The sequence below is a fragment of the Capra hircus genome, chromosome 22, assembly GCF_001704415.2.
Source record: "Capra hircus breed San Clemente chromosome 22, ASM170441v1, whole genome shotgun sequence".
Classification (NCBI taxonomy): domain Eukaryota; kingdom Metazoa; phylum Chordata; class Mammalia; order Artiodactyla; family Bovidae; genus Capra; species Capra hircus.
The window spans coordinates 12,889,834-12,903,596 of NC_030829.1; the positions used below are offsets into that span (position 1 = coordinate 12,889,834).

General features: G+C 44.5%; 1 protein-coding gene across 2 annotated transcripts in view; it reads left to right on the forward strand.

The window, feature by feature from the left end:
- The window catches only part of MYRIP (myosin VIIA and Rab interacting protein), a 221,091-nt gene that overhangs the window by 102,025 nt on the left and 105,303 nt on the right, over positions 1–13,763 (forward strand). For both annotated transcript variants that reach the window (XM_018038374.1, XM_018038375.1), the window contains exon 3: positions 1,635–1,856. In XM_018038374.1, the coding sequence (XP_017893863.1) occupies positions 1,635–1,856 (222 nt within the window). The remainder of the gene's footprint in view (positions 1–1,634; positions 1,857–13,763) is intronic.

The following is a 13,763-nucleotide window of genomic DNA, read 5'->3' on the forward strand; positions in this document are numbered from 1 at the left end:
AGCCAAACGACCAAACTGTCTGGTGGTTTCTTGAAAGTTTAATCATTTAACATTACCATTTGACCCAGTAATTCTACTCCTGGGGTTGAAAATATATGTCCACACAAAAACTTGCCCATGAATGTTGATAGCAGCATTATTCAAAATAGGCAAAAAGTAGAAACAACCCCAATGTCTATTAGTCGATGAACAGATAAGTAAAATATGGTATATCTGTAAACAGAATATTCCTTGACGGTAAAAAAGGAATGAAATTCTGATACACACTAAAACATGGATGAACTTTGAACACATATGGTATGATTCCATTTGTATGAAATAGTCAGAATAGGCAAATTTGTAGAAATAGAAAGTAGATAAGTGGTTGGTAGAGGGTGGGAGAAGTAATAAGCAAGACGTAAAATTTAGAAGCCATAGAAGAAAAGACTGCCAGATTTAACTACAGAAAAAGTAAACGCTTCTAAATGATGAGACACACCATATGAAAAGTTGAAAAAACAATTGCAAAACGAAGGAAAATATTTGCTACATACATCATATTTCAGGAGGCGCTAGTAATAGAGAACCTGCCTGCCAATGCAGATGTAAGAGACACGGGTTTGATCCCTGGGTCAGGAATATCCCCTGGACGAGGAAATGGCAATCCACTCCAGTATTCTTGCCTGGAGAATCCCATAGACAGGGGAGCTTGAAGGGCTATAGTCTGTGGGGTTGCAAAAGAGTCAGACAAGACTGAAGCAACTTAGCATGATGCACTTACATCATAGATTCATCTGGGATGAACTGTGTAATCACAAAATGGGTATGGAAAAATATAATTGTGTTCTGTTCCTGCCTGTGGTGTCCATCTTTGAACAGAAAAAAAAAACAAATTCAAAATCTTTCAAGTCAGAATAACTTGGTTACTTCCGGTCAGTTTTATCCTGGGTATCTCAGTGTGTTTGGGGGATTCCTTATCTCTCAGGGTTCTCCTTTGCTTCTCAGAGTATAGAGAAAACAGTGCGTGCAGCTTTGCATTGCTGCACATACTGACCAGTTGTGTGCCCAGAGTACCCATGAGCTCTTTGGAAAAAGGGAGTTAATGTTTATCCAGCTCTCGAGTCACCAGTGTTTAGGATTAGCCCATCACCCAGAGAATCTTTATTGACTTACATTGATTTGAAAGCTTTTAAAATCCTCGGTGCTTGTTTTCCAGGGATATTGAAGGCCAGGATTGCATTTATCATATTCCCAGCAGGGCTGTTGTGAGGATTAATATTTTAACATAAATGATCTTCTGCTCCTTTAAAAAGGCATTAATTAAGCTAAAGGGTTCTTTTTTAACGTGCTTAGTTTTATAATAACTTATATTTCAATCTGGTGTCTGAAATATAAGTAGTAAGGTTTTGTGCTTTCTTATAGAAAATATGACACGTAGAAGAACACACAATTAACCCACCATTAGGGTTCCTCTCTGGATAGTATGTCAAGCCACTGGACTTCCTGAGTTGTACTGTTTTACAGGAAGATCCTACGTGGTCGCTTGGCAGACAGGGGGGCCGGGGTGGGGCACTTTGGGGAGGGAGCCCCCGAGCTGATTGCTGTCTTTCTTCTCCTCATCCCCCTCCCCCCGCCCCCCGCCCTCCGGGCCCCAGCGAGATGAAGCAGAGGCTGGATGAGGAAGGCAGCAAGTGCAGCATCCTCTCCAGGCACCAGAAGTTCCTGGAGCACTGCTGTATACGCTGCTGCTCGCCCTTCACCTTCCTCGTCAACACCAAGCGCCGGTGTGGGGACTGCAAGTTCAACGTCTGCAAGAGTTGCTGCTCCTACCAGAAGCACGAGAAGGTGTGGGTCTGCTGTGTCTGCCAGCAGGCGAGGTGAGTGGCCAAGTGCACCCTCAGGGTCTCAGCTCACGGTGGCACCATCTTCCTTCAGCCAAGCGGGGCCACCAGTGGTTGAGTGGTCGGCATTATTTTGTTTAAGGAAAGGGAGGGTTACTCAGGAGTTTTCTACATTTGGTGTGTCTGATGCAGATAGAACACACCCAAACTTCTTTAATCAGAGCATGAAGGAAGATGATGTTAGGGAGAAGCTGGGAATTGTGCTGGGTTAATCTTGTGATGATGTCTTGTGGGGATATCTCCAGAAGTCTTGGGATGAATATTGCCCCAAATCAAAAAAGGTGGAAGAGTTGAGCTCATTTCCTATTTTTCCATATTATTTAAGTCCATCACTGGAACCAGTCCAGGAAAGAAGTCCAAGATCCATGGGGCAGGTTTTGCTTCTTGAAATTTTTCTAAGGCTCAATTTGATAGAGAAGTCAGAGTGCCTCGGGTGTATATGGCCCGTGGGCTGACAGTCTTTTACATTTTGAAGGTTTCCCTAGAAGAGTTTATTTATGTATCAGCCACTCCAGTACTCTTGCCTGGAAAATCCCATGGATGGAGGAGCCTGGTGGGCTGCAGTCCATGGGGTCACTAAGAGTCGGACACAACTGAGCGACTTCACTTTCACTTTTCACTTTCATGCATTGGAGAAGGAAATGACAACCCACTCCAGTGTTCTTGCCTGGAGAATCCCAGGGACGGGGGAGCCTGGTGGGCTGCCATCTATGGGGTTGCACAGAGTCGGACACAATTGAAGTGACTTAACAGTAACAGTAGTAGTAACAAGCTGTATAACCCCTCAGCCTGATACAGGATGCACTGCCAAATTCATCACGGGAAACACTTGAATAGTCTGACTTGAATCAAATGTGAAAATTTTCAGGTAAATGACAGTTTTTAAAACCTGCCCAGTTTCTTGAAACAAAAGCAGTTAGTTTACAATGGACTGTTTAGACTTTAAATGCCTGGCAAAAGCCAGCATCTTGCCAGGAGATGGTGTCTGGGGTCACTTTGTGCTCCATCCGCTTTGACCATCAGCTTCTCTGCCTCTCGTGCAATCTGAAATTCACGTCTTGGTGTAGAAATGATTTACTTAGGGTATTACTGGGATATTCTTTCAGCATATTCATAATCGAGCAATTGGATTTTAAAACACTGTATAAGTCAAATTACGTGATGAACACCTGTATTTATATTGTGTGAAATCCCAATAAAACAGTGGATAGCAGCTCTGTGAAGCTGTGGCGATGACCACTTTTTAGACCCATAGTTTACTCCCCATTGCCCTTGACATACTTTTTCTTTCCTGTGTAAATTAAGCCCATTTGGGGTGCACTGGTTTAATTTCCAGCTGTCTATCCAGTAGCTACCATAGGCATATGGTTTTTGAGATACTACGGAACCATGAATAATTATAATAGTAAAAAGTCCTGCGCTCAGAAAATTAAGGCACGAGGAGTGGAGAGTAGACCTTTGTGTGGTGCTATTAACCGACTGCATGAGAAGCGACCCACTCCAGCGTCCTTGTCTGGAGAATCCCAGGGACGGGGGAGCCTGGTGGGCTGCCGTCTCTGGGGTCACATAGAGTCGGACACGACTGAAGTGACTTAGCAGCAGCAGCAGCAGCAGCATGAGAAGCAAATGGCTGTATCAAGCACCCCGGGCCTGTCCATGGTGTGGTTCTACAGGTGTGACTCAAATTAAAATGTAGGTTAGTTTAAAATGTTTCGCTTTGGGAGATTAATAACAACGAATGATGGATTACTTATTTTAGAAGTTATATAGCTAATAGTGTCAGGCGAGTGTATGCTCCTCTGTTCTGTCTCATCACAACAAAGATTTGGAGTGACGGACATTAAAGCCCTCAGCGTGTCATAGCTCTCAGGTCTCGAACAGACCCGTGTTATAGCTCTTAGACAAATCAGTGTTGCAGCTCCATGTTACAGCTCTATTTTATTTAGATAAAAACAGGAAAATCCATCCTCATCCTCGAGGCGTGAGGGCATGTCGACCCAAAGACGCGAAGAGAGGAGCGCCCCAGCATGCGGGGTGGGGGTGGGGGGGACAGGGAGAGGGGGAGAGAGCCCTCTGACTCCTCTTTTTATATGTCCCCCACCCCCCACCCCCGGGCCTGCCCTATGTAAACTGGGTTAGCCAGGAGTGTTGTCTGTCTTTTCCGTATTCTAACTACCTAACAAGAGGATACTATGGAATCATTCTCTTTGTCATTTTCTAATTATGTATAAATTTCCCTTCTTGACTATTTACTGCAGAGATGCAGTCAAACATTATAAATAAGGACATATATTGGTTGCATTTAAGATCCTCTGCAGGGCCTAGAAGCACAGGACTGCCGTTATCATTTGATGTCGAATTGATTCAGGAATCTCTTTCCTACTTTCCTTGGAAACAAGTTGGCCTCTTAGTTCTTTGCTTCATTATAAAAAATGCTCCCTCTGATTTTTGTTGTTTTGTGCTATTATCTTTAATGCAGACCAACTGGGGAGATTGTTTTCAGGGAATGAGAGAGAAAAATTACCGTTGGAACTGAAATCAAAACATATGTCCTTATTACCCGTGTGGCATTGGCTTTGGTTTTTCTGAGACAGTTTAAGCCTTCATTTCTTTTCCCCTTCTGTCAAATGCCCTTTACTTCTATCTGATCACTTAATGTTTGATGTTCACACAATCCACATGATTCATAAATTAGCATGCTACCCTTTTAGTATAAACTCCACAGTATGTTTTAGAGATATCCCAGTGGGTTTGCAATATCCCTACAGGAGATAAGATATTAAAAAATTACCACTATGAGATGAGGACATTCGCAGGTTAACAATTATATGGAGAAATGTTGAACCTCACTAGAAAGCAAGGGAATAGACATTTACACTTCAAGTAGCTTTTTTTCTTATTAAATTAATGTTTGTTTTTCTGCATTCTCCTCAGTGTTGACAAGGGTAGATTGAAAAAGGCACTCTCATCCATCGCTGGTGAAGTCAAAATGGGCATAACCTTTTACCAACATATATCAATAGCCATTAGCATGTTCAAGTCCTTTTACCCTGTAATTTCTAAAACCTTTACCTAAAGAGGCAATGGAATATTTTTAATACAAAACATTTTTCAGTGAAAAATGAGACATCCTGGATTACTAATAATCTACATGTCCAACAACAGAACAGAAGAAGTAAATTAGGACACATTCTACTTGATAGAAAATGAGGAGACATTTAAAATCATGTGTATTAGCATGGGTAAATTCTTATATTAAAAATTATATATGCGGCGGTTTCTTAGTGAAAGAAGTATTTCCCTTTTTTGAATGGAGAGCATTTATCCTGTAGGTACACTTTGTGGAGTATTTGCGACATAGGAACCTGAGTGCAATGGAATAATCATCTGTGTTGGCAGCACTGTGTGCCAATGTTATGTAGTTCATTTTGAATAAGGAGCTCTTGCAATGTCATTACACGCTATGTTGCAGCAAGTCAAAGAAAGTGACTGTGTACTTGGAAAATCCCATCTTAGCCAGGGCTGTTCAGTGGAAAAGTTTTACAATTGACACAGCTCTTGACTAGATTGAAAAAATTAAAGGGAAAAAAAAAAATTGAGGAGTGTTGGTGATTAAGTTCCATTCATGTACTGTGAGAGACAAGTCTACCCTTCCAGATTTCAGAATAAATCTCATATAGAGAAACGCAAAAGGCACACGGAGCAGTATTATGCAAAATAACTGGCCTGAAGTCTTCAAAATGTTGATGTCATGAAAGAAAAAAGAAACTGAGGAAATGTTTAAAGACTAACAAGAAATGAAAACCAAGTGGCATGCCTAACCCTTGATCAACTTTTGAGATGAGGAATGTGGCTGTGGAGGACACTGGGACAGTTGACACCATTTGGATGATGGTAGAATAGTATTGAGTTCATTTTAAACGTCCTGAAATTGATCACTTTACCTGGTTATGTAAGACAGCGTCTCCTTCTTCCTGGAAATGTACACAGACACATGGAGTATTTTGCATTTATTTCTTCCATAAACGCTTACTGGGTTCAGCCCACACAGGAGGCCTGTGCTGAAGCAATCAGCTCTTTACCATCCGTCACTGATTTTCTGGAGCACTGTTTGTTCACCTGTCCACTTTCGATGTTTGTCGTACAACTTTTTGGTACAAGTTCTTGGTATGCCTTTTGTTTGTAACGTCCCTTTTTTCTTTTCTTCCTGAAGCCTCCTTGGGTAAGTTGCAAGACAGTTATTATGGGGAAGAGGCCAGCCTGAAATTTTGATCTTTTGGCATTTTTTTGTTTGTTTGTTTTTGACTGCAGCTTGCAGGATCTCGTTTCTTGACCAGGGAATGAACCCGGGCCATGATAGGGTAATGAAAGTACTGAATCTTAGCCAGAAATTTTTATCTTTCTGAAATTTCTCTGATAAGCAAGCAGAGGCACTGGTTCTTTCCATCAGCAAGCGCCCAGGCCTGTGTTAATGGCCAAGGTTAAAGAGTCACACAGATCTCAGTACTACATGAGCAGCCGTGAGTGGACAGTGCTCTGCTGGAGGCCATGAGGTCCTCGGTGGGGGGACTGTGGTTAGAGCAACAGCAGGACGGGTATCCCAAAGGAAGGGTTGCCTGAGCTGGGTTTTCATGGGGTAGGAGTTTGGCAGGGGAGGACAAGGAAGCAAAGGCAGGCTGGGCAAAGGAAAGGGTGAGCAGTGGGCAGACCGGAAAGCTTGGGCAAGGTAAGGCTGAATCTAGGCTGCAGGCAGTAGAGAGTGGATTTCCAGAAAAGAACGTTAATTAGATGCCAGCACTCTCCCCTGTATGGTCCTGCGAGGTGAATAGCACCTCCTGTTAAAGTTGTAGATGCTGAGCTTACCAAGGCATCTTACTGTTCCAGTAGGGGTGGGAGCAGGATCCAGAACCAAATCTTTGACTCCAGGGTATGCATTCTTGACAGGACTACGTCCCCCCAACCATGAGGGAAGAAGGAATCTTGCTCTTTTTATTTTTAAAGCACAGATATGCATACAGTACATACGCAAGCCCTGGAAGAGCCTGCATGCTCCTTCAGTCGTGTCTGACTTTACAACCCCATGGACCCATCCTGTTCATAGGATTTTTTCAGACAAGAATACTGGAGCGGGGATCTTCCCTACCCAGGGATCTATCTTCCCCACCTACTCCCGCATCTCCTGCATTGGCAGATGGATTCTTTAGCACTGAGCTACCTGGAAAGCCCAGGATAAGCCTAGTGGTTAAACATTGGAAGCTCCCTCAGAACAGTCCACAGAAAATCAGTTTAAGAAATGAAAAGAAGGGTCTGATAGTGCAGCATAAGAGAGGGACAGACAGTGAAGAACATCTGTTTCACTTTATAGAAACCTGACAAAATGTAAGCTCTTCGAAAGATCCTGGAAAATTAAGCCCTAAAACTTGGACAAAGCAGTATTCAGTATGAAGACAGTTAAGTTTAGCAGGAACCAATATAGCAGATGATGCTGTATTCATTTCTGAAGACTACAAACAGCTCTTAAAATCAAGACCAAAAGCGACTGCTGCTAAATTTCTTGAGTTCTCATTTGAGAGCAGGAACAAGTGGCCTAAGGAAGGCAAACTAATTCAGCATCGCCTGATGGGAGGGCCAACGCATTTACCATATAAATGGGCTGCTTCGCCCTGGAATGTATAAGCTGTACTGTCAGAAGGATTCTTAGGAATCCTGCCTGAGGTGTGAATTGCTCTCGGAATCACTGTAAAAGCATCAGAGAATGTTATGGTCTCTGTAATTCAAAGGCAGCCCTGTCAGGGGAGTATTTAGGAATTCACTGGTAAGGAAAGAACTGGAGAGGCTTATAGTTTACACCCCTAGAAGTAGGATGTGAGACAATTAAGAAAAGAGGATTTCTTTTTTTTTTCCCTAATATTGTTCTGGGGGCAGCATCCCCCAATTCCCCAAGTAAGTAGCTTCCAAAGCCTCATCAGAATTAAACCCCATAAAGACATCTGCATTTTCTGGCACTCTGTGTCCTTCAGGTGATTTGCTTAACCTCTAAACTGAGATTCTTCAAGAGATATCTAGGAATGAATGGCCTTGTACACTGAGGAAGTTGTAACGAATTCTAAATAAACTGAATACCTTTAAGAAATCTTTGTCAGCTGTGCCTTTTAGTTACAATCTTAAAGCGCTAACAGTTTTGCATTGCTTCTAATCAATTTAGCTTTTATGTCTTAACTTTTGGGAAAAGACTATACCATTCAGTAGGTAGTCTATGTCACGGTCATTAGGTCATTATCAAATGGAAGTAATTTGTTTCTCACCTTTTAAAAATGCCCTGTGTATTAAATTGTGTCCTGTATGTTTAAAAATTGCCTTCAGCACAAAACAAAATTTCTTGTATATTCTCATATAAATACAGTGTGTGTATAGTAGGTTTATTTATTTAGAATTTATGTCCCCATCAATTTACAATTCTGTTAGCTTGCCAGAAAGAAAAAAGGAAGGCTTCATTTAAGCAGGGATTTGAAAGAAGGATGGAATTTGGCAGAGAGGAAGGGTAAAGCACTGAAGGGTTGTGAAACAGTATGTCTTTGGGGACAGCAGAACGGGTATGGCTGAGGCAGGAAGGGCATTATTTTGGTCAAGTAGGGTAGTTGGTGGTTGATGCTGGGAATCTGAATGTGTAAAGCAACAGAGTGTGAAATGATAAAAAGTGTGCGGAGGTATGAGGGTGTATGTGTCTCCTGAAGAGGTAAAACTGATCCCCTCTCACCTCACTTCCAAGGTTTCAGAGGGAAGGAATTGTCAGGCGAGTGGATGCTCCTCGGTTCTTTGTCTCGTCTCATTTGGAGTGACGGACATTAAAGCCCTCGGTGTGTCACAGCTCTCGGGTCTTGAACAGACCGTGTTATAGCTCTCAGGTCTTGAACGGACCGTGTTATAGCTCGTAGACAAATCAGTGTTACAGCTCTATTTTATGGGGGGAGGGCAGAGAGAGCGAGCCCTTTGGCTCCTCCTCTTTTTATATGTTTTTTTCTTCTCCGGGGCCTGCCCTGTGCAAATTGGGCTTAGTCAGGAGTGCTGTTCTACCTGAAGTCCCCGCTCAGGTCCTCGGACTTTCCTTTGACCTTCCTCTGTTCTCTTTTCGCGGGCTTTTCCCTTCCTTGTCTTTTAGCCACCGCCATTTTGGGCTCCTTTTCCCTATTCTACCTACCGAACAGAAGTAAAAACTGCTTGGAGAGAACTTTACAAATTCGCTCAGAGAAGTCAGTAAGATTCTTCCTTCCTGAATCACCTATGGCTTAAAATAAGGGAAGCGTAATTTCTGTAGCGAAAGCGAAAGAACAAAATAGAACAAAACGGCAACTTCCTGCCACATGATGGAACTGGGGCAAGGCGTGTCTCCGTTGGCTTTGGGAGAGTATGTCCAGAAAACACGTGCACAAAGATACAGCAGCTTTCTTTGTAATGCCTCCAAACTAGAAACCACCCCAAAGTCTATCAGCAGAGAATGAATATAAAAATTGTGATCTAGTCATATAATAAAATACTACACAGCAATGAAAAAGAGGAGCCTATTGATACCTGCAGCACCATGGGTGAACACCATGTGATGTTGAGCCAAGGAAGACTGATACAGGTGGCACGCACTGGATGATTCCATTCATGGAGAGTTCTGAAATGGTCAGACTGACCTATGATGGTGATGAGGGCAGGAGGGGTTACTGAATGGGAGCCATCGGAGTGATTATTAATACAATGCTCTGTATGTTGACTAAGTGGTCTTATGCGTGTACACACATGTAAACATTCTGTCTGACACTTAAGATCAGTGTACTTTACTACAGGTAAGCCATGCTGCCTAAAATAATTTTTAAAATTTATTGGCACATTTACTCTGGCTCTGGCACTTAACAGCTGTGTGGCTATCAGCCAGGTGCTATTAGCATCTTTGAGCATCATTTTCCTCATCTGAAAAATGGGAATTTATGACACTGGGCAGGTTGCTAAAGGATTAGAGAGAAGAAGATTTGTGCCCACCATGGTGCCTGTCCCATGGTTAGGAAACTTTAAATTTCTTTCCCTATAACCATCTGTGGCCCACAGCCCCTAGCTCTAATGGCTCCGGCTCTGGTGGTTCAGCGGAGAAGCCATGCTGAGCCCCGGCGGGTGTGCCAGAGAACGGCGCCTCCTGTGACGAGGCCATCACTTCTCACCACACTCATAAAAGTATTCCAGCTACACTCTTTATTGCAGGAGAGGATTTTTGTAAGCATGAGTGGAGAAAATTAGAAGCTGCTGGATAAGGCTTGTGGGTAGTACTCAAGGGAAATAAAAACCAAATAAATTCACTGGCTGATTTTAGGAGAAAAGGTCGTTCTCTGAGGATATTGCCAGACGATGTCCTTGAAGCCCCGAAAAATAAACACACGACTTGGAAACCCAAATACATTCAGATCCACACCAGGACACATAAAAATCAAACTTTCCTAAACTAAAGAAAAAAATTTAAGATCTTGAAAGCAGCCAGACATAATATATTTTTTATAAGGGAAGATCGATTCAGGTGACAACAGATTTCTCAACGGAAACCATGGAGGTCAGACATTTTTTAAATAAAAATTAAAAAGGTCCAATCAAACCAGGGTGTCCACCATGACTCAGGAGGGATGAATGTGTTTCCCCAGTTACCTGAACTGGGCTTCCCAGGTGGTGCTAGTGGTAAAGAGGTTGCCTGCCAATGTATGAGGCTTAAGAGATACAGGTTCCATTATCCTTGGGTCGGGAAGATCCCCTGAGGTCACAGCAACCCACTCCAGTATTCTTGCCTGGAGAGTCCCAGGGACAGAGGAGCCTGGAGAGCTATAGTCCATGGGGCTGCAAACAGTTGGACATCTTAGCGCACACACACAGTCACCTGAACTGCCCTTAACTTAGCAACCACTTTTACGCAGAGTTAACCACTTGCTTTTCACTGAGTGGAGGCCACCTTTCAAGGGATGAGAACTACGTGGCCGGGGGGATTTCATGCCCTGGGCAGGCCCTCCCCAGCCCCGGAGGGGATATAGCTCAACCCACAGTATGGTCCCACTCAGCAGGCCCTGGGACAGGAGAAGAAGCTGCAGGGCCCACCTAGAGGGTTGTCAGGGCAGGGCCCGCTGCTCTGTGGGCCAGGGGCTGGGCGATGGCAGTGGGAATTGAATCCCCTGGCCACCCAGAAGCCTGTCCCCTGCCTTACGCTCAGGATCTCTGGTGTTACGGAAAGAATGCCAGCCCTAGGGCTTCCCTGTTGGTCTTCCCAGTGGCTAAGACTCCTCGCTCCCAATGCAGGGGCCTAGGTTCGATCCCTGGTCAGGGAACTCAACCCTACATGCCACAACGAAGAGTCTGCATGTCACAACACAACTAAAGATATCACATGCCACCAGGGAGGCTCATGTGCCACAACTAAGACCCGACACAGCCAAGTAAATAAATAAAATATATGTTTGTAAATGCCATCATGCACGCCTGACTAAAACTCTGGCTTGGCCCCTTCTTAGCTCTCCGTTCCCTGGTCTGCTATTCATCAAATCAAGCTTTTTCTGGTGTAGGGAAGCGCTGGGAGTAATAGACAAGGCAGCCCTATGCCCCCTGCAGTGGACCCCCAGTGAATGTTCCCAAGGCCAGGTTCAGAGAAGCGATGTGGACAGCTGTGGCCCCTGGGAGCCTCAATCCAAAAGGAAGAATGTAGCAGGGTGGGCTCTGAGGCTGGTTGACATTCAGAGGCCCCCCTACAGTGGGGACCAGGGAGCCAGCCCCATTCTCCCAGCCAGGGATAAAACTGGGGGCTATTAGGGAAATCATAAGGGGCCTCAGAGCTTAATCAACAAGATCTCTTCATATCATTGCCACGTGGGTGAAAATAGAACCACAGTGACTAGGGCTGGACACGCACAGAGACGTGACTGTGGGGAGAAGGGCCACAGGAAGGTAGCAGGGTGAGTGACCCAGCGTGGCTGTGATCGGGGCGGGGGCCGTGGCCAAGTTGGCTTGGGATCTGATGCTGGCCCCACCTGCCCATGGACAAGGCTCCAAAGCCTCGCTTTCCTCCTGGGTCAGATGAGTGTAACATAGCGCCAGCCTCACAGCCCCGTGGACAGGACTCACTGAGAGGCATCTGCCAGCAGCCAGCCCAGAGTAAGTCCCAGTAGATGTTAGCTCTGATTACAGTGGTTACTGCTGCCATCACTGGGGAACAGGCCAGGCAAGTAGATCATAGAACTGAGTACATAGGTTTCAAGAAGGGAGGGTGTAGGGACTTCCCTGGTGCTCCAGTGACTAAGAATCCGTGTCTCCAATGTAGGGGGCCCAGGTTCAATCCCTGGTCAGGGAACTAGATCCCACATGCTGCAACTAAGACCTGATGCAGCCAAATAAATAAATACTCTTTTTTTTTTAAAGGGAGGGTGTCATGACACACTAGATTTTGGTTCTGTTGTGGAGAGTGTTTGTCCAGCATGAATGTGTCAGGTTAAAAGGATGAGGTGAGAGCACTGGCTAGGGGTCAGTAGTATCCTGGTAAGTTTTTGACGGGTGGCTCTCCAGGGATAAAAAGAAAGAGAGCTTGATTTGTAGCACTTGTCAATTTCCATAGTGTAAATATCCCCACCATATGTGTTGTTGAGCTACCAACAGATTATCGCTGAATGCTGAGTGAGGGAGAGGTGCCCACAGGCAGCTGCCCCCAGCTAGAACAAGCCTGCCCAGCATAGCACTGGCTGGAGTGTAGAAGGCTGTCTCCAAGAACAACAGGAAGAGGCCCCTGCCCTGTAGGAGCTCAGAGTCTAACACAGAAGACAGGAAGGTCCCAACCATAACCGTACAGAGTTGGGACTGGGGCTGAGAGAGCACCCAGAGGCAGTGCGTGGCCCTGAGGTGTGAGCCAGGGGACCAGAGGGCATCCTGTGGCTCATCCTGTGGCTGAGAGCATCTCGATGCCTGAACCCAAACTAGAGTCTAGGTCATCAAGAAGGATGCAGCCAGGCTTATTAAATTTAAGAAGCATTTTTTGCTTGCATTATGTTGTTTTAACCTCTCAGCCACCCATGAGGTATGTGGAGCCCGTATTCCAATTTCATAGCTGAAGAAACTAATGTTTACAGAAGTTGTTACGACATCGTCCTTTTTCTTTGGAAGCTCAGTGAAAGCCATCTTTGAGCTTAGTAGCTTTCTGTGCAGGTTCTTAAGACTCAGAGATGCTCCTGGGCCTGAGACTGGGTGTATTCACATAGCAGGAAAATTTTGGCCCTCGTTATCCTAGTACATGCGTGCTTAGTTGCTCAGTTGTGTCCGACTCTTTGCAACCTCATGGACTGCAGCCCGCTAGGCTCCTCTGTCCTGGAGATTCTCTGGCAAGAATACTAGAGTGGGTAACCATTCCCTTCTCCAGGGGATCTTCCTGACCCAGGGATCAAACCCAGGTCCTCTGCATTGCAGGCCAATTCTTTACCATCTGAACCACCAGGGAAGCCGTTTGATATACTAGGAGTATGCCAAAATACTAGATGTGGTTATTAGACTTGTTTGTGGCTTAAAAAAAAAAAAAAAAGTCAACTCTAACAAGAGCTAAAGACAAATAAACTAAAAGGAGTTGTGAGACAGAATTTTTATGAGAGTCTCAGGAATGTATGTAATCATAAAGCTTTTATACCTTAGTTCCAAAGGAAATGCTTCTCTCTTTGTTGGATGTTTCTGGGCTTATTGTATTATAGAGGCCTTGGCAGCATTTATGCAGACTTGCACTTGCTTTGCTAAAAACCACTTTCTCTCAATTTCTATTTTCCTCTCTAAAATTACATTCAGGATCTTCAGTCCAAGGAGTGTGTGAGAGCCTGTGAATCTGTTTCCATGGGACAA